Genomic DNA, 22,391 nt, shown 5'->3' with positions numbered 1-22,391 from the left:
AGCCCCCCTCCCCGAGCGCAGGCTGGGGTGGGGGATGGGCGGGGGCGGGGCGCCTCCCTAGGGGCCAGTTTTTTTTTTTTTGCCAAGAGGGAGGGGGCGGGCAGAGCTGCGAGGACTTTGTCCCTCCTCCCCGGCGCCCCACTTCACCCCCGGGGCTGAGCCCAGAGCCCCCCAGGACGCGATACGGCCGCGTTCGGCGGGGTCGGAGGGCCGGGGCCCGGCGGCGTCGGGGGTCTTCCCCTGCAGGGTGGGTGGGGGCTGTCACCACGTGGCTTCGCCTTTTTTTTTTCCGCTCCATTTTTTTCAAGTCGATTTTATTTAGAGGCGGCGCCAGGGCGGCCGCGGAGAAACGTGACACACCAGCCCGCTCGCCGGGACCGCACGGAGGAAGGCGCCGCGTCCTCGCCCCGCAGCCCGCGCCCTCGGGCCGCCCCGCGCGGAGCCTGCGAAGTTTGCGGCCGCGCCCCCGGCCCGCGCCCCGCCGCCGCCATGAACAAGCTGTACATCGGCAACCTCAACGAGAGCGTGACCCCCGCCGACTTGGAGAAAGTCTTTGCGGAGCACAAGATCTCCTACAGCGGCCAGTTCCTGGTCAAGTCCGGCTACGCCTTCGTGGACTGCCCCGACGAGCACTGGGCCATGAAGGCCATCGAAACTTTCTCGGGTAAGGGCGCAGCCCCCGCCCCGGAAAAGCCGCGGCCAGGTCCCGCCGCCCGGAGCCCGGCGCCTCCTTTCCCTTCCCGGCCCCCCATGGCCGCCCTCCCTCCTCCCCTGCAGAAGCCTTCGGGGTTTTGGTCCCTCCAGCCCGAGATAAGCTTGGGTCTGAATGGCCCGGCGCCCCCCGACGGGGCGGGCGCGGTGGGGGAGGGGTCCCGCGGCGGACCCCAGTGGGGGTGTTCTTGCCACGTCCTGCCCCTCCTCGCCCGCCCCCGGGCGGACCCCCAGCTTGGACCTCCCCCCCCCCCGCGCCTCTCCTGCAGCCTCGGGCCTGTTCCCGGCGCGGAGGGGGTGCCCGCCCCGTCCCCGGTTTCCCCGTGTTTTTTTCGTGGGCACTGCAGCCCTCCAGCGGGGCCTGGGAGGAAGGGGCTCCCGCCTCCCGCCCCGGGCCTGGGGCTTGAGCCATTTTGATTTGAAAGTGGGGCGTGAGCGGGGTGGCGCGGCGGCGGCGCGGGTCGCCATGCTGCCTCCCGAGACGCCGGGCTGGGCCGGAGGCGCGCGCAGGGCCCGCCAGGGACCCTCCCCGCCGGCCCCCAGCCTGCAGCCCGGCCCCGACAGGTGACCGCCCCGCCGCCCGAAACCGCCTCCAGGGCGCAAGAGAAAAATAAAGTTTCATTTTGCGCCCGCCCCCTCCCCCCGCCACGCACACTTTCCGAGAATCCTGGAGCCTACTCCCCACATCTGGGATCCGTGCAGGCTGCGCGCTCGCACAGACGCCCTCGCACCTTCCCCAGTTTGGGCTTTCTGATCGATTCGTTCGACTAAACCCTTCGTGATTAAATAGGACAAAACAAAAATGAAGAAAACATAAACGAAATCGTAGATTCCACCATTCCAAGAACCACCTTTTCCTACGGATCTATGGAAGACACTGTCTGGACTTCCTTGGAAGCTCCCAGCAAACTCTTGAAAACTGCCCTCGTGTCCCCGTCGCTTGCTCATGGGTTTTTTTTCTTTTTCTTTTCAGGGAAAGTAGAACTGCAAGGAAAACGCCTAGAGATTGAACACTCGGTCCCCAAAAAACAAAGGTAGGGAAGAACGCTGCTAGAGGGGGCTGAGTATTGAAGGTGTGGATTGAAAGGCGGTGTTCAGGGGTCCACGATGTTTCCAGTGGAAGAAACCCATTCCTGGCCTTCCCACCCTCAACTCCGGATGTTGGGGGCTGGGAGCGAAGATTGGCCAAGATCTTGTAATGGATGGTTTACAGCTTGTAAAAAAAAAAAAAAAAAAAAAAAAAAGAAGAAAAAAGAAAAAAGAAGTTGGGGTTGGGGTGCGCTAAAGATGTTTCTTGGAGAATGAATGGGGGGAAATCAATAGGGTACAAACCTTGTGGGGTTGGTGCCAAGTGTGGGGCCATTTTTGTGGGGAAGCTTAAAATCTTGGGAGAGTTTAGACTCCCAACAATGGCGATTTCTGCAACTTCCTAGCAGGCCTCGTTTTTCCCTGCCCCACCCCCACTTACCCCACACCATCATTTGGATTTAGGGGGTATCCTTTTCTGCTACCTAGGAAATGTGGAATGCGCTTCCAGCCCCATCCCATCCTCCAAGAATCCTCTTATGCTTTATGTTTCTGTAACTGGCAAAAGACTCCCCCACCACATACACAGACCCCTACCCCAAGTCTCTCACATCTTATATCGCCCCCCCACCCCCAACTGGATTTTCCAAAGAATATTCTTTGGCTGTACTATCCTTTTTGAGCCTCCCCACCCCCACTCCTCAGCCCATTGTTACCAGGGGACCATCTGGGGTGAGAGCTTTGTGTTCAGGCTGTGAGCTGGGGCTCTTTGGAGGGTCTAGAACTCAGAGGATGAATGGGTGTGTGTGTGTGTGTGTGTGTGTGTGTGTGTGTGTGTGTGTGTGTGTGTGTGTGTGTGTGGTGTGTAGTGCAGTACCCTCTATCCTCTTTAGCAAAATGGGGTACGTCTGTGGTGCTTCGTGTTGGGTTTCAGATCTTTCACTGAATTCTAAAATCTTCTGTTGAACTGCAGGGCTGGGAAGGGGTAAGGGCAGGCTTTCTACTTTCCCACATCAGACTTTAAACATGTTGACAGTGCAGTTTCCTCTCTTGTGGCTGGCTGGAAGCAACTCCCAGTAAATCTTCCGTCCCTTCAACCCCCATTTTTCAACTGGAAACTTGCTGAATTTCAGAATAATTTCTGTTTCTTTTTTTTGGTGGGACCGTGAGGGCTGGGTGGCTGTGCTTTTTGGGGAGAGTTGGGGGGCTGTTAAAAGGTCTGGAAAGTTTAACTGGAGGTAATTTTGTTCAGTGGTTTAGCTTGTAACTGTTGTGTATCTATAGATCAATATAACTTGTTACTATGTTTATAGAATTTGATTTAATCTCAAATGCTTGAAATACTCAAATTGGCAAAGCAATTAGAATTAGGAGTAAAAAGGCCATAAAATTGGAAGGAAGAAGTTCTGGAGATGAGAATAAGAAACAGATACATTGACACCAATAAAATTTATTGAGATTATGGATATTTCATTTGGAAGCTGAGCGTCGAGAAATAATCACGAAAACTTGGAATTCTGATATATGTGGGGGACTTTTTTTTTTTTTGCTTTTGAGGATAGTTTAAATTTTAAAAAGAATGAAGTGAAAAGCTTGAGAAATAGCAAAATGTGCTGAAATGGAACTCAAAACATTTATATTTTAATTTTCATGGTGCCCTGTATTTATGGATCTTTTTCCTCAAGCCATCTGCTTGCCTTTAAGCCATTTTTAGGCTTTCTTGTTCCCTCCAAAACGCATTACTGAGGGCTCTTTTTAGTCAGAATGGGGAGGGGGTTTCAATAAGACTGGGTTAAAAAAAAAGTCTCCCTTTCAAACCCATATTAAATTAGATCTTTTCTGTGTTCTCCCCTTTCCTGAAATAATTTTTTTTTTTAGTCTAAACATTGAGTCAGTTGTCTTTTTTTTGGGGGGGGGTATGGTGGTGGTAAGAAGGGACTTTATTTTATTCTAGCATGAATCAATTTAAGTCTCAGGATTTAAAAAAAAAAAAAAGAAAGTTTGTTTTCCGAAAGTTGGTTTGTTCTATCATTTTGCGCTCTGAGGAAGCATGTTGTGGTATGTGTCTTTAGTCTGTGTCTGCAAGTATTGCTAAAGTTGGGCTTGGCACTGGCTCTGTCAATCCCATGGATATACAGAAGAGAAACTAGTTGATGAAGACTAGCATATTCTGAGCAAAATGAACAAAGCATATATATTCTGTGTGTGTGTATATATATATATATATATATATATATATATATGCATATATATTCATATATATACTTGGGTTTTCACTACTTAAAATAGAACTCTTCTTGATAACACTCAGTTTCCAATGAGTTATGATTTAAATTTCTAAGAGACTCAAAAAACCAACAACGTAAAAGTTACTTCTTTTTAAGGGGAGAAATTAAAAACAAACCCCTCAAAAAACCGATGTGCTACAGAAGTTACCGCTGAACAGCTCTCATTTAAAATTACTATATACCTACCAAGTGCTTTGTGCATGTATGTCTCCCTTACTGCTTTAATGCACCAATAAATGTATTTTAAAAAGGTACTGTGCTATACTGCACCAATAAAAGTATTAAAAAAAGGTACTATACGTTTTGTTCTTACTTTGAATCTATTTGATAAACATATTTATACCTTCTTAAGGACTCAAGAGACTGGGCACTACATCCAAACTGAAAAAGCTGCAAATAATTTGAAATTTTAGCATGGTGACATTGAATTTCTCTGTCCCCTTCCCAGATTTCTTCTTTGCCATTGTTGGAATTTGGTTAGCAGTTTTGGTTTTTTGGGAGAATTTGTCAAAAGTTGGTACTAAGGAGAAAAAAAACCCAAGGCTTTTTAAAAATAGTTGAGAAGAGTTTGTATGTTTCCTTCTGAGTGGTTGGGGTGAAGGAGTACCATCTTAGCGAGGCTGTTTATTTCGGGAAATGATTTGTGCTTTAAGGGAATTAAACTTTTGTTGCACTTGCCACTGTGGTATGCTTTTTTCTGGAGGAATGTGACCTTTAAGATTTTTACTGTCCACTGGTATCATCAAAATAAAAGGTGTTACTTGTTTTAGAAAATAGATATGCTAATGCTGCATATTTCTAGGTGGAATGTATGGAAAAGTTAGGTTTGGTGGTTTCTTTAGGCAAGTTAATTAATGGTGGTTCTTTCCCTAAGTTGACTTAAAATGAGGTGGGTTAACACTTTTCTTTCACCTAAGTTTTTAACTATTAAAATGAAAATTAGTCTCAATACCCATTCATATAAGTGGGTGAGAATTCTCAAGAGAATGTTCTAATTTAACTCCTATTTTATAGTTTAATTTTCTGCAGTTAGCAGCTTTAAGAATCTGTAAAGTAAATGGCAAGAAAAATATTATAAGTGCTGTGGAGAGGCTCTGAAGACAAAGTTGACTCACTGCTGTTTCCAAAACAAGCTAGATGATTTTTTATTTCAGAAATGCATATAATAATGAGGGTGATACTGATCATAAACCTTGTACTTAGGGGCTGAAAATGAAAGAAGAGCTAGCTAAAAACAAAACAAAACAAAAAAAAACCGTGGGGGGGGATTCCAGAGTGGATTGATTTCTTTTTTTTAAGGCACTTTTTACTTTAATGGTTGTAAAAATGGATTATCCAAATCAAAAAGAAAATTAACAACTCATATAAAGTAAGATACTGCCTGATGGGGTGGTGTCTGCCTGTAATCCCAGTACTTTGGAGGCTGAAACAGAGGAGCACAAATTTGAAACCAGCCTCAGCAACTCAGTGAGCCCCACAGCAACTTAGTGAGACCCTGTTTCAAAATAAAAAAATAAGATAGGGTAGGGGCATAGCTCAGAGGCTCCTGGGTTCTATTCCCAAAACCAGAAAAAAAGAAAAGCGAACGATATGTGTGACTAGTATTCAACAAGTAAGTTTAAAGCAGAAATAATTTATGACTTTATCAAAAAGGTTTCCAATTGGTTTTTTTTTTATTATTTTTCTCTTTAAGTAAAAAAAGATGTTTACATCTTAAACTTTTTTACATTATTTGGAGGAAAAGTAGAACTTGGGTTCTTTATCTGTATGTTAATTTCCTTCTAGAAATTGAACTTTATAAATTCATAAATTGAATTTTCTTGATCGCTGGAAAAATCCTTAGTTTCTTTAATTTGGTGCAGCTAGTATTTCAAGATGAGACTTTGCTAATCCTAGTATTTGACTGTCCCTTGAGAGCATAGTAGGTGTCCATAACCTCTGATTTTTGGACCCAAATTTGAAAGATGGAATTTTACTCTGATGGTTTCTCCGATGGAGAACTTTTTTCGTAGTGAAGGAAGAGAATTGCAGTTTTCATCACTAATTTATTCAAAGTATAGTTAACTACTCCAAATGTATAGTTTTAATGGCATAGCTTTTGGTGGAAAAAAGGTAAACATTCTTATAATCATGTTTCCGAGATGACATACACAACATTAGCATCTGGAAGAATCTTGATTCAAAGGTTCCCGAGCTTCTAATCTTTTAAAATTACCATAATATGTATTATTTTAATCTACTTTGTTTGGGTACTTTTTAAGGTTTATTTTTTAAGTTTACTTTAACATGAAGTCGCCAGTGTTCAAAGATAGCATGGAGGTAGACTAGTGAGTAGACACTTTAAACATTAAAAAAAAATTTTCAGCTGATTGAGTGGAAAGTGTGTGGGGGAGACCAGCAAAAGCTATTTACTTGTTGTTAAGAAATTTCGTCTTGAAAGATCTTTATCGGTCATACCTCTGTTGATTTGTGTGCTTGGGTGGTGGCGATGGGGGTCTTAGAAGAAATGAATGAACCGAAGGCTTTTGGACATTTTCCCAGCTGTTGGAATTTAAATTTGGTCTTGTTCTCCCTATCCTTTTAAAAGATTCTTCCAATGTGACTAAAGTCGTTCAGAAAGTGCAGATTAGATTTTGGGATGTGGAGGGGGGGGTGTTAGGGAGAGAAAAGGGGGAGGAGAGAGAGATAGACCAGCGATTGGCGTGGGTTTCCCGCTTCTCTTTTAAAAGGAGGAGCGGCTGGAGGCTCCCAGCCACCCGCGGGGACACCAGGTCCGGGAGACCGTGGTAGATTGATTCAGCGCTGGGCGAGGCGATTTTTTTTTTTGCTTTCGGAGCTGACTGCCTGCCCTTCCTCTTTAAAAAAAAAAAAGAAAGAAAATAGAAAAAAAAAAAGGAAAAGAAACAAGAGCGAGTGGCAGCGCGCCGGAGGGCTTCCTGGAACCCGCCGCCCTGCCCTGCCCAGCCCCAGCCCCAGCTCCTATGGCTCAGCTCAGCCCAGGGGCCGCCTGCCCGCTTTCCTCCTCCCAGCAAAACCCTGGCAGAGAACATCCGCAGCCTGCCTCTTTGAGGAACACTTCCTTTCCCAGGGTCCCCAAGACTCCAGGCTGCAGCGCCTTGCCTTGGCCCTTGGCACCCCAGGTCCCAGACCTTCGGGGACCTTTTATTCTAAGGCAAAAGGCCAGGGTGTCACCTGAGGGAAGAGAGTGGGTAATGGGAAAGAGGCAGAAGAACTGGAGAGAAAATGGAGATGCGGGGAACTCTGGTCCTGGGGAACAGGGGGGGCAGTTAGGATCTGTAATCTCCCGTCCCCCACTGCATCTCCCAAGACCTCAACCATAACCAGCAGTGATAGTAATGAGGTTCTGTGGATGGGTTTCCATTGTGTTGTACAAGACCAACAACAGGTCAGGGCGGTGTTAGCAGGTTGGCATGGAACAAGTTTTCACCTTAGACACAGACTGCTGATACTGAATGTGTGTGGATTGTGGGTAAATCACAAGAAGTAGGTGTGGGCCTCATAATTTTAATATAGTCTAAGAAAAGCCGAGTGCAATACCCTGGCCTCCCCTGGCTACTGGTGAAACCCTTGAGGGTCTTTTTCAGGGTCTCAGCTAGTGTTTGGTGTCCTGTTAGAGAACCTTTGAATAACTGTAGCGGCGCTTTCCTGTAATCTCAGTATTTGGGAGGCCGAGATGGGAGAATCCCTTTCTAGACAGCCTCAGCAAGTAGGGAGACTCATCAACGGAGCAAGACCCTGTTTCAAAAATAAGAATAAAAAAAGTAGAGTTGAGGGTGGAGCTTGGAGGTAGAATGCCCTGGGGTTCAATCCCCAGTAGCACACACAAATTAAAAAAAAAAAAAAGAATGAATGAATAAAAGAAAGAAAAACTTTTGATGGGTTGGGATGTGGCTCAGAGGTCAAATGCCCCTGGACTCAGTTCCCAGTATCACCACCAAAACAAAAAGTGCAGGCTCATTTGGTGATTGATAAAGTTTGATTTGGTTAGAAATGATCCAGATGATCCTACAAGATAACAACATGCAGTTACAAGAGTGGCTGCCAGCAAGATGTCCCTGTTTGGTAACTATCCTAGCAGAAGATGGTGGATGGTGCTAGAGGCTTTGGTCAAAGGGGACTGTGCACTTGTTAGTAGATGGGAAAGGGTCCTTCTAATACTGCGAACATTGTAGAGCTGTTTCCTACCTTTGCACAGTAAGTTTGCAATAAAAACGACAGGCTGAAACTCTTACCCCTAAAAGCAAACTGGTGATATGAAGTGGATGGTCACTTATGGATATATCACAGGGAATAGTAGGTATGGACCTCGTAATCATGGTAGAGTCAGAGGAAACATGTTTGCAGTACAAACAGCAGATGCAAACCGCTGGAGAAAGATCAGTCCCGTCACAGAAGCCCCGCTCCCAGCCGCACAGCATGGCTGGCTGTCAGGAAACGGCTTTGGAATGAAATTCAGTCTGATTATTAGACAAGTGTGTTTTGGTGGCTTGAAGGCGTAGAAAGGACTATTTGGTAGGGCATGACTGAGAATTTTGCTCCTGGTTCAAATGAGGGTTCAACCGTGTCTTTTGTGTGAATTCTAGTTAACCCATTTACATTAGAAAAAAAGTTAAGGAGAATTTCCAATTTTTAAAATTTTGAATTTATTTCAGTTTACAAAAATCACTGATCAGTCGGGCTTGGTGGTGCACGCTTGTAATCCCAGTACTTGGGAGGCTGAGACTGGAGGATCACACAGGTTTTTGGCCAGCCTCAGCTATTTAGTGGGACCTTGTTTCAAAATGATGAATAAAAAATAGGGGTGGGGAGCCGGGTTTGGTGATGCCCCCTTGTAATCCCAGTAATTAGCAGGTTGAGACGGGGGATGGTAGGTTCAAGGACAGTCTCAGCTACTTAGTGAGGCCCTCTGCAATTTAGTGAGACCCTGTTTCAAAATAAAGAATAAAAAATAGGGGTAGAGGTATAGCTTGGAGGTAGAATGCCCCTGGGTTCAATCCCCAGTACTCTTCCTCCCCCCAAAAAAATCATCAAAATGTTTTGATTTCTTATAATATGTGAGATTTTTTTTCTTTGTGGTACTGGGAATTGGGCCTAGGGGCATTCTATCTCCGAGCGCCACTCCAGCCCTTTTTATTTTTTTGTTTTATTAAAACAGGGTCAAGCCAGGCATGGTGATACAGGTTTGTAATCTTAGTATTTGGGAGGCTGAGACAGGAGGATTGCAGCCTCAGTAATTTGTGAGTCGCGCTGTAACTTAGGGAGCACTTTTTCAGAAATAAAGAATAAAAAATAGGGATAGGGTGTATTTCAGAGGCATAATGCCCCTGGGTTCAATCCCCAGTACCACAAACAAACAAGAAACTGGGTCATTGTGTTGCCAAGAGTCTCACTTGTGGAGGCTTTCCTGGAACCTGTGCTGATTACAGGCTCACACCATTACACCTGCCCGGCTCCAGGAGTGAGATCTGAGCATTCAAAATCCTTATTTTGATTGAATGGTTTAGTTGATTGGAAAAAGTTTGAATCTTTATTTTTTTGTGTTTTGAAACAGGGTCTTGCTCGTTTGCTGAGAGTCTTCCTATGTACTGTCTTCCAACCTGCAGTCCTGTCTCAGCCTCCCGAGTACCGGGGTTACCAGCATGCAGCACCATGCTGGCTGAGTTGGATTTTTTTTTTTTTTTTTTTTTTTTGTGGTACTGGGGTTCCTGGAAGCCCTTCTACCTCTGGGCTACACTTCCAGAACTATTTTTAAATATTTTTTTATTTGGAAACAGGGTCTCTTAAGCCAGTGCAGCTGGCTTCGATCCTGCGCCATCCTCCTGTCTCTGCCTCTCCCAAGTGTGGGGATTACAAGCGTGTGCCACCACGCCCCGGCTATGAGTTGGAATATTTAAGAGGAGAAATCAGACAATTTAATTTTGATTTTTTTTTTTTTTTTTTTTTGGGTAGTACTGGGGAGTAGAACCCAGGGGCTTTTTGTACCTCCGGGCTATACTCCCAGACCTATTTTATATTTTATTTGGAAACAGGGTCTCACTAAGTAGCTGAGGCTGGCTTCGAACTTGTGTGATCCTCCAGTCTCAGCCTCCCAAGCGCGGGGATTACAAGCGTGCGCCACCACGCCTGGTTGAAATCAGACAGTTTAGAAATGTGTTCATATATGGAAAGGTTGACTGTAGGGTCCAAGTTCTTTGGCAAGAGAGGTAAAGAAAATAGATATCATTTAAGAAAACAATTTTTTTTGTGTGTGGAGGTCAAATCAAGGAGCATTCTACTAACAAGCTATACCCTCAACTGTTTTTTTTTAGTTGCAGAGAGCCACACTAAGTAGCTGAGGCTGTCTGTAAACCGCAATCCTCTAGTCTCAGCCTCCCAAATGCTGGGATTACAAGCATGCTCCACCACACCTGTCTTCTCAGCTGTATTTTTTATCCTTTTTTTTTTTTTGCAGGTCTGGGGATGGAACCCAGGGGCATTTGACCTCCGAGCTACACCCCCTGCCCTATTTTTTATTCTTTATTTTGAAATGGTCTCACTAAGTTGTGGATGGCCTCACTAAGTAGCCGAGGCTGTCCGAACTGCCATCCTCTGGTCTCAGCCTCCCAAATACTGGGATTACAAGGGTGCACCACCATGCAGGGCTTATTCTTATTTTGAAACAAGGTCTCACTGAGTTGCAAAGGACCTCACTAAGTAGCTGTGGCTGTCCTCAAGCCATGATTCTCCTGTCTCAGCCTCCCAAATGCTGGAATTACAAACGTGCGCCATTATGCCTGAGTTTATTCTTTGTTTTGAAACAGGGTCCCACTAAGTTGTGGAGGGCCTCACTAAGTAGTGGAGGCTGGCCATGAACCTGGCGATCCTCTTGTCTCAGCCTCCCAAGTACTGGGATTATAAGCATGCGTCACCATACCTGTCTTTATTTTTTTATTTTGAAACTGGGTTTCACTCACTAAGTTGCTACAGGTCAGCTAAGATGTGGAGGCTGATCTTGAACCTATGATCCTCTGTTCTCAGCCTCCCAAGTACCACCATTCCCAGCTTTATTCAAAATTCTTAAGACTCTAGAACTCTATGGTCAGAGTCTTATGACCCACCCAGAGGCCTTCACTCAACCCTTTTCAGGGTCTTCCTCCAGGAAATCCAGTGTTCAAAAGCTGGAGGCCAATTTCTATAGCTATAAAAGGGATGCTAACTAGTTAGTAGTGGCTGTTATAATAGGGTAGGATGCTTTTCTTTTAGATATTAATCTGATTGCCTCTGGTTCTGGCCAATCTTTATCCTCCTTTCAAGGCCCTGCTCTGCCCCATCAAGTATAGGTTACCTCCAGGAGAATCAGCTAATCCAGGTGGCACATGCCTGGAATCCCAGTACATGGTAGGCTGAGACTAGATTGCAGTTTCCAGGGCCAGCCTTAGCAACTTAGTGAGACCCTGTTTCAAAATAAAATAGAAAGGGCTGGGGGTGTAGCTTGGAGGTAGCTCATCCCTGGGTTCAATCCCTAGTAGAGAAATAAAACAAGCCGGGTGTGGTGGCGCACGCTTGTAATCCCGGCATTCAGGAGGCTGAGCCAGGAGAATCGTGGTTTGTGGGATAGTCTCAGCTACTTAGGCCCTCCGCAACTCAGTGAGACCCTGTTTCAAAATGAATAAAAAATAGGGCTGGGGGTGTAGTTTGGAGGTAGAATGCCCCAGGTTCCATCTCCAGACCCGCAAAAACAAAAAACAAAACCAAAAAAGTGCCTATGAGAGAGGTTTCATCTTTCACCTGTGTGCCACGACTTGGAGTGCATATCCTAGGCACTGGGTTAGTTAGGGGGTTTAGTGTACCTCTGTGAATTTGGTGTTTATATGGAACATTCATGGGTAGGCATGCTGAGGGATCTGTGTAGGGTGCCTTGGTAACTCTCCCTGTGCCCCTGTATGCATGCCCGGCCTCACAGACAGGTTTGGAGAGATGGATGGGGCGAGATGGTGGAGAGTGCTAGTTTGTTTTTCAGGAGAAACGAGCCTTTTATTTATTGCCCATGCCCAGAACCCAGGCCAGGTTCCTAGCCAAAACAGTACGTTTGAGGGCTATTGTCAAAGGCGCATGTAGGGTGCTTACTTTTGGTGTAGGGTAGGGAAGCCCCCATTGGTGTGTGTGGAAACCCCTGAATCTACAGATGAGAAGGTAGTGAGAATTCAGGATGAAGGGGAGAGCCGTGAGGAAGAGCAAATTGCCTTACCTGGTGGGAGATGGTCATGTGATGGCTTGTTTTTGGTACATTAACCAAATGGGACCCCCAGTTCCTTAATGCCTATTTTGTTAGGCTCCAGAGGTGGCTGGATACAGTTCCCTCCCTTCTCTTGAATTGGCTGCAGGGTCTCAGCCTGTTCCCCTCACCTGGAAACTGCCCCCAAAGATACTCAGAACTCCATCAGGTCCACTTCCTCTTTTTAGCCCTCCCCCCTCAAATGGAGAACACCGAACCTCCTCCTCCACGGGCCAAGCACACAGGGCCACAGCTCCAGCCTGGGAAGGAGGTTGGACCTTGTCTTCCTGGGGTGGGGAGGGGAGGGGCTTCCAGTCTGGATGTGGTTTCTGGCTCTTTAACAGGCTTGTGACTTTAATCAGTTGCTATAAAGGGTTTTACAATTAGTTTATGCAGGGATTGTGTGTTGTGTTTGGGATTGCTTGGGGCTCAGCAACTTCCATTAAGTTCTCTGAGGAGGAGAAAACGAGGGGAGGCAGGAACTGAAATGAGTGCTGCTGGGTGAAGGAAACTTTTTTTTTTAAGGATGTCTATTTAGAGTTAGAAATATTTCTTCTACTTCCTCCTCAAGGTCTCCAAGTTGTTTGGGAGGAGAAGTCCTACTTACAGTAATAGAGGCCAGTTGCTTTACCAGGATTTGGAGATGGAGCTCTAAATTACAGGGCAAAGATGATTCTTCAGAGACCTGTGGTTGTTGGTGTCTGCAGCCAGAGTTTTCTGAGCAAGGAGGCAGGCTGGGGAGGCAGCAGACTTTTTTTTCCCCTTCCCCTATGTTAGAGATGGAACCTAGGGTCTTGTCGGCAGTCAAGTGCTCTTACCACGCCCAGGGTTTGCTCATTTTTTTAAAATGTATTTACTTTTTTTGTAATACTGGAGTGGAACCTAGAGGCAGTCTACCTTTGAGCTACACCATCAGCCTTATTTATTTATTCATTCATTCATTTTTTAATTTATGGTGGTATTGGGGAGTGGAACCCAGAGGCTTTCTACCTCCAGGCTATGCTTCCAGACCTATTTTATATTTTATTTGGAAACTGGGTCTTACTAAGTTGCTGAGAACCTAAGTAGCTGAGGCTGGCTTCCAACCTGTGCGATCCTCCTGTCTCAGCCTCCCAAGCGCGGGGATTACAAGCATGTGCCACAACGCCTGGCTTATTTATTTATTTATTTATTTATTTATTTATTTATTTATTTTGTGGGTCTGGGGATGAAATCCAGGGGCATTTGACCTCTGAGCTACAACCCCTGCCCTATTTTTTTTTTCTTTATTTTCAAACAGGGTCTCACTGAGTTGCAGAGGACCTCACTAAGTAGCTGAGGCTGTCTTAGAACCAGACTCCTCAGGTCTCAGCCTCCCAAATGCTGGGATTACAAACGTGCACCACCACGCCCTGCTCCCTATTTTATTTTGAATCAGGGTCTCACTTGAGTTGCCAAGGGCCTCAGTAAATTGCTGAGGCTGGCAGTCCGGCTTGTTTTGTTTTTTTTTCCCCCTCGGGTCTGGGGTCTGGGGATGGAACCCCGAGGCATTTGACCTCAGAGCTACACCCCTTGCCCAATTTTTTGTTCTTTATTTTGAAGCAGGGTCTCACTGAGTTGCAGAGAGCCTCACTAATTAGCTGAGGCTGTCTGCGAAGTGATCCTCCGGTCCCAGCCTTCCAAATGCTGGGATTACAAGCGTGCGCCACCACACCCGGCATGACTGGCTTATTTCTACTTTTTGCAGTGCTAGGAACTGAACTCTGGGGCTCTTGCGTGCCAAGCAAGTGCTCAGCCTGATGCTTTGTCCTCTTTATTTTGAGCTAGGGACTCACTAGGTTACCTAGGCTGGCCTGGGATTTGCCATCCTCCTGACCCAGCCTCCTGGGATTGCAGGCATGGGCCACACAGTCTGGCTAGGGTTCACTTTGATGTAACGATTTAGCAACTTTTACTTCATGTAAAAGAAGGAAAATTTAGCTAACAAAAACTATCTTACAGGGTTTTCCCCCAGTTACTGCTCTGTGTGTGGGGGTGAGGGGGTTACTGGGGATTGAGCTCAGAGGCATTCTACCTCCACGCTGCACCCCAGCCCTTTTAAATTTTGTCTCTGGAAACAGGGTCTCACGGTGTTGCCTAGGGCAAATTGCTGAGGCTGACTTCCAACCTCCAGTCCTCCTGTCTCAGCCTCCCAGGTGCTGGGCTTACAGGTGTGCACCACCAGGCCTGGCTTCTTTCTTGCCATTTGATCTAGAGACCTTGTTGCTGCTGCAGGCTTTTGGTACAGGGTAGAGGGAATCCTGTCCAGAATGAGCTCTGGGAGTAGGCAGAAGGATCTGCACAAACCCCACGGATTCCTGTGAGCTCATCTTTGTTTTACTTTTCTGCCTTTCCCCTTCGCCGGGGCCATCTTGAAAAAGTCGTTTCCTTTCAACTCTAACTGAAAGAGGAATGCCACCTATCTAGTCCCAAGCTCCTTTGCCCTCCTCTTCAAAGGAACAAAATAAATTCCACTGTCAGCAACTTTTGCCTGAGGGCAGGCAGAGTGTATTCTCCACTCAGCCAACTGGCCATTACATATTTTTAATTTACAACCAAAATTCATGTAGAAAATATTTAGTTGTGGGTTACTTGCCTATGGCCACTGAGACTGTTACTTCGAGGCACCTATGTATTCATGTGCTCGCGTACACATCCATCCACTTTTACTTATTAAAAGTTTATATTGCAAGCTGGGCACGGTGGCCCACGTTTGCAATCTCAGTACTTGGGAGGCTGAGACGGGGATCACAGGTTCTCAGCCAGCCTCCGCTACTTAGTGAGGCCCTTCTCAACTTAGTGAGACCCTGTTTCAAAATTATGGAAGAAAAAAACAGGGCTAGGGGTATAGCTAGGAGGTAGAATGCCTCTGGGTTATATCCCCAATACCACACACACAAAATTTATTGCACAGCTGGGTGTGGTGACTCAAATCTATAATCCCAATACTTGAGAGGCCAAGACAGGAGAATCACAGGTTTGAGGCCAGCCCCAGTATCTCATTGAGACTCTCAGCAACCTAGTGAGACCCTGTTTCAAAATAAAAAAGGTCTGGGGGTAGCTCAGAGGTAGAACACTCCTGAGTTTAATCTCTAGTATTACACAAACAAAATTTATTGCATGCCCTTCCCTTTACTAGATACTAGGTACATATGAGGAGCAAGAGAAAGACATTGGATTTATGGTGGAAAACATTAAAATCTATCATGTTTTTTCTTCAGAAAGCTTTAGATTTTCCTCTCTTTGTTCTTTTTTTTTTTTTTTAATCACCCCCTTACTTTGACACTGGGTCTTGCAATTTTGCCCGGGTTAGTCTCAAACTCTTGGGCTCAAGTGAGCCTCAAACCTTATGGTCTTGAGTAGTAAGGACTACAGGCTTGGGCCACTGTGTCCAGCCCCCCCCCCCAATTTTTTTTTATTTTGGTGGAACTGGGGATTGATTCTAGGAATGTTTTATTTCTCAGCTATGCCTCCAGCCATTTTAATTTTTCTTATCTTTTTTTTTTCTCCCTTTGTTATTGGGACTTGAACCCAGAGCCTTCTTACCTCCAAGTTACACTCCCAGCCCAATCTTATTTCTTATTTGGAAACAGAGTCTCACTAAGTTTTACAGTGGGTCTAAAGTTGCCAATAATGTCTTTGAACCCATCCGTCATCCTCCTGTCTTGGCCTCCCAAGTACTGGGATTACAAGCATAGGCCGCAAAGCCTGGCTGTTATTTTTATTTTGAAACAAGGTTTTGCTAAGTTGCTAAGGGGCACCCAGGGGCATTCTACCTCTGAGCTACATCCCCAGCCCTATTTTTATTCTTTATTTTGAAACTGGGTCTCACTAAGTTGCAGAGAGCCTCACTAAGTAACTAAGGCTGTCTGCGAACCCTGATCCTCCTGTCTCAGCTTCCCAAGTACAGGGATTACAAGGGTGCGCCACAAGCCTGGCTTACTTTCTGGGTTTTTATTTAGCAGTCTTGGGTCTTCTTTTCTTGGTGGAGAAGGGGCAGGTATAGGGGTTGAGAGAAGGAGCCCTTGACCCTCTAGCATTTTCTTTCTTTCTTTCTTTTTTTTTCAGTACCTGGGATGGATGGAACCCAGGGGCATTATGCCTCCTAGCTATACCCCCAGCCCTATTTTTTATTCTTTATTTTGAAACAGGGTCTTACTAAGTTGAGAAAAGGGCCTCACTAAGTAGCTGAGGCTGTCTGTGAACCGCCATCCACCTGTCTCAGCCTCGCGAACGCCGGGATTACCATTGTGCGCCACCATGCCAGGCAGCATTTTCTATTTAGATCCAGGAAAGGTGTGGGGCCCCCGGGGAAGTCCAGTGATGCCCCCCACCCCAGTGGGGCATGCCCACTAAGGGAATAGAAATAGAAGAAGCGGCAGCCAAGCTTTGGGTGTGGAAGATAGGCAGGATGGACTGAGGAGTGAATTAAGGAGTGCCTGGCCTGAAGGACAGACTGGGAGCTATTTGTGGGAAGACAATTCATCCCTCTCCAGAAGGGAGGTTCTTTCAATGGGGAGAGAAGTTCAGGAAGGTAGGGCAGGCCCTGTTTATTCCCTCATTGAGTTTCTGCTCCTCAGTACTGAGAGGTGATCAAGGTCAAAATATTGGCTTTGTACAGTGACGGGGAGCTTGGATCCACTCCAGCGCTCAGCACTGAAGTCCCATAAGAACCCTGAAGGCATTTACTATTCTCATTCCACGGAAGAAGCTGAGGGGTGCAAATAGAACGCATCCTAAGGCAAGCTTTCCACTCTGAGGTGCGCCGGGTCTGAACCGCAGCTGTGCTATCTTAGAGGTGGGGTGGGTCCCGGGTGTTTTTCATTTGTGGTACTGGAGATTGAACCCAAGAACATTCTATTTCTGAGCTACACTCCCAGACCTATTTTGCTTTTTATTTATTTTTATTTTTTATTTTGCAGTACTGGGGATGGAACCCAGGGGCCTTCTACCTCTGAGCGACACCCCCAGCCCTAGTTTTTATTCTTTATTTTGAAAAGGGCCTCACTAAGTAGCTGAGGCTCTCGGGGAACCTCGATTCTCCTGGAAGCCAAATGCTGGGATTATAAGCGCGGGCCACCACACCCGGCTTCTGTTTTATGGTTTTTTTTTTTGCGGTACTGGGATGACACCCAGGGGTATTCTACCCTCGAGCTTACACGCCCAGCCCTATTTTGTATTCTTATTTTGAAACAGGGTCTCACTGAGTTGCAAAGGGTCTCACTAAGTCCCTGAGGCTGTCCTTGAACTGCGATTTTCTGGTCTCAGCCTCCCAAAATGCTGACATGACAAGTGTACTCCATTTTTAATATCCTATTTTATTTTATTTTTTATATCCTGTTTTGTTTTTGTTTTTGTTTTTGTTTTTTTTTTTTTGTGGTACTGGGGTTCCTGGAAGCCCTGCTACCTATGGGCTACACTCCCAGACCTATTTTTACATTTTTATTTGGAAACAGGGTCTCTTAATTCAGTGCGCGCAGCTGGCTTCGAACCTGCGCGATCCTCCTGTCTCTGCCTCCCAAGCGCGGGGATTACAAGCGTGCGCCACCATGCCCGGCTATCCTGTTTTATTTTCGAAACAGGGTCTTGCTAAGTTGCTGTGGCTGGCCACGGACATCCTCTTGTCTCAGCCTCCCAAGTCCTGGGATTACAGGCATATGCCACCGTGCCCGGCAGAGGTTGAATTTTCTGGAACTTTGTTGAGCATAAGCTTTGCAAATAAAATCGTGTTCAGAATGAATGTCTTTCTGCCCTGTGCCTCCTTGCCTTCCCAGGCACATGGGGCCTGCTTGCTGGGTGTTGGTGTTTTCCTTTCCCTGGTGGGATGGAGGGGTCCAAGCCATCTCCTATCACGTGGACAGCTAAGACAGGAAGGTGATTCTGCTGCTGGAATTCAAGTCTCTCAAAGGGGGGACTGGAGTAAACCGAGGAAGGAAAGACCAGGGTCGGTGCAAATGAGGCTGAAGGCTCAGCCTGCCCATTTCCCAGAATGTAAGCTGTGGGATCTGGGGTCAGGATCCTCGCCATCTCCAGAGACCTCATGAAGTAAGCTTGGAGAAATAAAATTTTTTTTTGGTGTGTGTGGTGCTAGGGATTGAGCCCTGGGGCGTTCTACCTCTGAGCCTCATCCCCAGCCTTTTATTTTTGAAACGGGGTCTTTCACTAGGTTGAGGAGAGTGTTACTACCTGCCAAGGCTGTCCCAGCCTGTGATCCTCCTGTTGTAGCCTCTCAAGTACAGCCGGCATTACCCACGGGAGCCATGCCCGGCTTGGAGAGTTATAAGAACCTCTGACACTTCTGGAAGGTACCATCATGGCAGAAGATTTTGCCTTCCCCCATTTTGGGGAGTGTTTAGAGGGAGGACGGGGCCTTGGGGAAGGGCAGGGACTGAGATTCTTCCCCTCCCCCTCCTCTCTGCAGGAAGGGACAAAGAGGTGACCTTTGTCACATGTCTACAGAATAATAATTCATAGCCCATACGCGTTATCTAAGGAGCAGGAATTCAGCGAAACTTTCCTCTGGCAAGCAGGAACAAGCAGGCCCGGCAGTGACACTTGCCGGCCAGAGTCACCTTGAGCTAGCCACGTCACTTTTCTCAGCCCTTTTTTTTTTTTTTTTTTTTTTGACCTGCAGAATGGAGATAACAATATTCTCAGCGGTGGTTAGGAGATTCAGAACAAGCCTCTTTTGGTTGTTCCAGGTTTATCACAGAGCATGTGTGTGAAGAGGTTCTTTGTAAACTCTGACGAGCTCTGCCAAGGTGCACTGTTAACAAGATTGTGAATTGGTGACACCCCAAAAGGGCTAGCAGATAAAGGCATGCTGAGCCCCCACTCTGCTGGGGGGCAAGGATGACTCTGTTGTGAGGTTTCGGTAGAGCCTCCCGGAAGGCTGGCGGTGGAGACCTGGTCTCTCCAGGGGAGAGGAGGCCCCAAGTTCCGCATCCCACTCCCAGGCCCTGGTTCCTGCCTTCTCAGTGGGAGGCCTTCCCAGCCAGGTCCTGCCTCCTCCCGCAGCCCTGCCGAGGTCTCTAAGGAATGCGGCCTCCCCAGCCATTCCCCCTCCAGCCTCTGGGCCCCACTTCCAGCCTCTTCCAAGCGCCCTACCCCCATCCCGTTCCCACTTAAAAGCTTGCAGGCCTGTTTGCAGGCGGGGCCCCCTCCCCCACAGGACCACCTCAGTCACAGCCCTGACCACAGGGAGGTCGGGTCTGGATTTACTAAAAGACCCCGGAGGGGGAGCTTGCCCCGCGTTGGCTCGCTGATGGGGTCGGGTTTCGGCCGGTGGCTCTGGGGAGAGTGTGAGATACACATACACACACACACACACACACACACACACACACACACACACAAAGGGCAAAGTCCTGGTCCCCACCCCCACCCAGCAGCCCCTGGTGCAGGTCCCCTCCCCCTCCGGCCCGGGGCCGGCAGCCTAGGGCCCTGTAGGACAGGCCTGGAGCGACTCGGGTAGGGTCTCTATCAAGTGTGCTTTGGCGGCCGAACATTCTAGACTGCAATGCAGGGGGTCAGAGGAGCATCCTCTGTGCCCCCCACCCCGTTGTACCCTGCGTTGCAGCCCACCCAGAGGCTGGAGTGGGCCTGAGCATCCAGCTTTCCCTGGGTTAGGTGAGAGGGGCTGGGGGAAGGGGCCGCTCGAGGGGCACAGGCCTGGCCTCTCAGCTGCTCAGACCTTCTCAATTGCCCGTTCATGAAGACTCCCCTCCTCCCCCCAGCTGCTGCTGCCCTCCCCCACCCTCAGCTGCTGCCGCCCTTCCCAGGCACTGGCTTTCTCCTCCCTCATCCTGGCTGCCTGGCTTTCCAACCCTCTGCAGGGGAGGGCTGTCCAGGGTCCCCTAGGCTGCTGGGACTGCACCTCCTCCCTGCCGTGGGCTTTGGGAACCATCTTGGAAGGCCCTGTTCTGCCCCTGTGGCACAGAATCCCTCTCCAGAGAGGGCCTTTTGCCCCTACCCAGGCCAGACAGTACTCAGAATGGATGTCCCAGCCAGGGGAGAGTTCTAAGAAATGGCCACTAAATAGAAGCAAACGCCCCACATTTTGAAGTTTCTGGTCATCTACAGGTCAGAATGGGAGACCACCAGAGCTTCTTTTCAGTAAGAGGATAAATTATTAATAATTTTTTTATGCTGGGAGTTGAACCCAGAGATTTTACCTCTGAGCGACATCCCTAGCCCTTAAAAAAAAAAAAAGAAAGAAAGAAACGGGTCTATTTCCCAGGGCAGGGCTGTGAATTGCAAAAGCCTAATTACCTTTTTTTTTTTTTTAATACGGTACTGGGGGTAGAATCTGGGGTCATTCTACCTACAAGCTACATCACCAGCCCTGTTTTTCAATCTTTAATTTGAAACAGGGTCTCGCCAAGTAGCCGAGGCTGTTCTCGAACCTGCAATCCTCCTGTCTCAGCCTCCCAAGTACCGGGATTCCAAGCATGCGCCATCACACCTGGCCAGCCTGATTACTTTTCAGGCTGACCTAGCTTTCTTTTTCTTGCTTCTGAGGACACCCCCAAATCCTCATTTTGAGCTGTGCCCTGCACACTTCGGAGGAAAGCCACCACCTCTCCATTCCTAAGGCACCCTGGCTCCAAAGTGCCAGACCCAGTGACTTTTCGGCTTCCCAGATAGATGCTGACATTTCTGTACTGGGGAGTGAGTTGGGCGAACTGTTGCCAGAACCCGGGGATGGTCTTTCCTTCTGTCAGAGTTTATTAACTTTCTCCACCCCAGGGAAAATTCCAGAAACTTCCCCCAGCCGGCCTGAGGAGGATGGGGAAGCCGGGTTCCCTGGGGCGGGCCATCTCCGCTTCCACCAGGCAGGCCCTGCACCACCGCTCACCCTGGTCACCTCACCCTGGTCACCGCCTTTCCATATGTCCTTGTACTTTTGTTTTTCTTCCTGATGGTTTCCTCTGTGCATCTCACACCCCAGATTCTTGGCTCCCCCTTCCCATCCTACAGCTCCACTTGGCCAGCCCGCCCCCCCTCCCCCCCTCCCTGAGGTTAAGGAGCGAGATTCTAGGCAAAGCAAGCTGGGGGAGGGGCGCCAGTTGGCTCAGGCTGGCTTGGAATTTGTCTGGAAAGAGATCTGCCGTCCCAGAGCTTCTGTTTTGGCTTCCTCTGGCGCTGCCCAGATGGGCAGGGAGGGGGGAAACCTGCGGCCTTTCTCATCAGCCCACCCATTTGTTCCCGAGATGAGCGCTTGCAGCTAAGCGCTCGTGGCTTCGCCCGCTCCGTGCACGGGCAGTCCTCTCCCTCCGCTCATACCTTCCTTGCCTACCCTGGACCTAGCCAGCTGCCCCGCTTTGCAAGATAAGAACTTTGTTGACTACTCTTTTCCCCGTTAACAGATCTCTGACAGCCATCCAGCCGTATTATAGGGTAGTTAGCTCTTCTGCAAATTAAATCTCGTGCCCAAATTAGAGCCGCATGCAGGAGAAGCCAGTTGGCACGCACTTAGCCATACAGAATATGGGCACGTTTCCTGCCTCTGACGTCAGGTTCATGAGCTGCTGCTGAACTGGCACTTCTCTTTGGGGAAAGGAAGCACGTACCTGCCGGGAGAGCCGAGTTTTAGCCCCATCACCAAGTCGACAAGTCTTGTTCCTCCTCCCTCTTTGTCCATCTACGCAAAACTGCCCAGGGTCAGGCTTCCTCCTCTCCAGCCTCAAAATAGAAATCTGGTTATCCTCAACTAGAACTTCTTAGTGACAGTTTAAGGTGTGTACGTGTGTGACGCGTCTTTCTGTAGCTTGGAAGAAGCTCTGTGGTCTCCGCTTCTCTCCTGCTCATCAAGTAGGAGAGCCCCCCATGGAGAAGGGCCTAAGGGTTCAGCCCAGAGACAGCTTCTCCTTCCTAAGGTCCAGCCTCCGCGCCGGATGCCTGCATCTGGGTACACATCAGGGCGTGCACCAGGGGCCGTGGGACTGTGTCTGCGCACGCCTTCATGCGTTTCAAGCACCACAATTGCATTCCAGTGGTGTCCCTGCCTTCCAGTTCCCCCACACCCTACTTTTTTTTTTTGGTGGTACGGGGTTCCTGGAAGCCCTTCTATC

At 47.9% G+C, this 22,391-nt stretch overlaps 1 protein-coding gene across 4 annotated transcripts in view; it reads left to right on the top strand.

The window, feature by feature from the left end:
• Nucleotides 1-489: 489 nt before the first annotated feature.
• Nucleotides 490-22,391, top strand: part of IGF2BP1 (insulin like growth factor 2 mRNA binding protein 1) — a gene marked incomplete at both ends in the record, with an annotated part of 47,976 nt that continues 26,074 nt past the window's right edge. For all 4 annotated transcript variants that reach the window (XM_080713530.1, XM_080713529.1, XM_080713528.1 and 1 more), the window contains 2 exons: nt 490-664; nt 1,685-1,745. In XM_080713530.1, coding sequence (XP_080569656.1) covers nt 490-664; nt 1,685-1,745 — 236 coding nt within the window. The remainder of the gene's footprint in view (nt 665-1,684; nt 1,746-22,391) is intronic.

This window comes from Muscardinus avellanarius (genome assembly GCF_963383645.1).
Source record: "Muscardinus avellanarius genome assembly, chromosome: 16".
In the NCBI taxonomy this organism is placed as follows: Eukaryota; Metazoa; Chordata; class Mammalia; order Rodentia; family Gliridae; genus Muscardinus; species Muscardinus avellanarius.
Note: the sequence above shows the minus strand (reverse complement) of the source record. Positions and strands in the feature narration are given on the sequence as shown.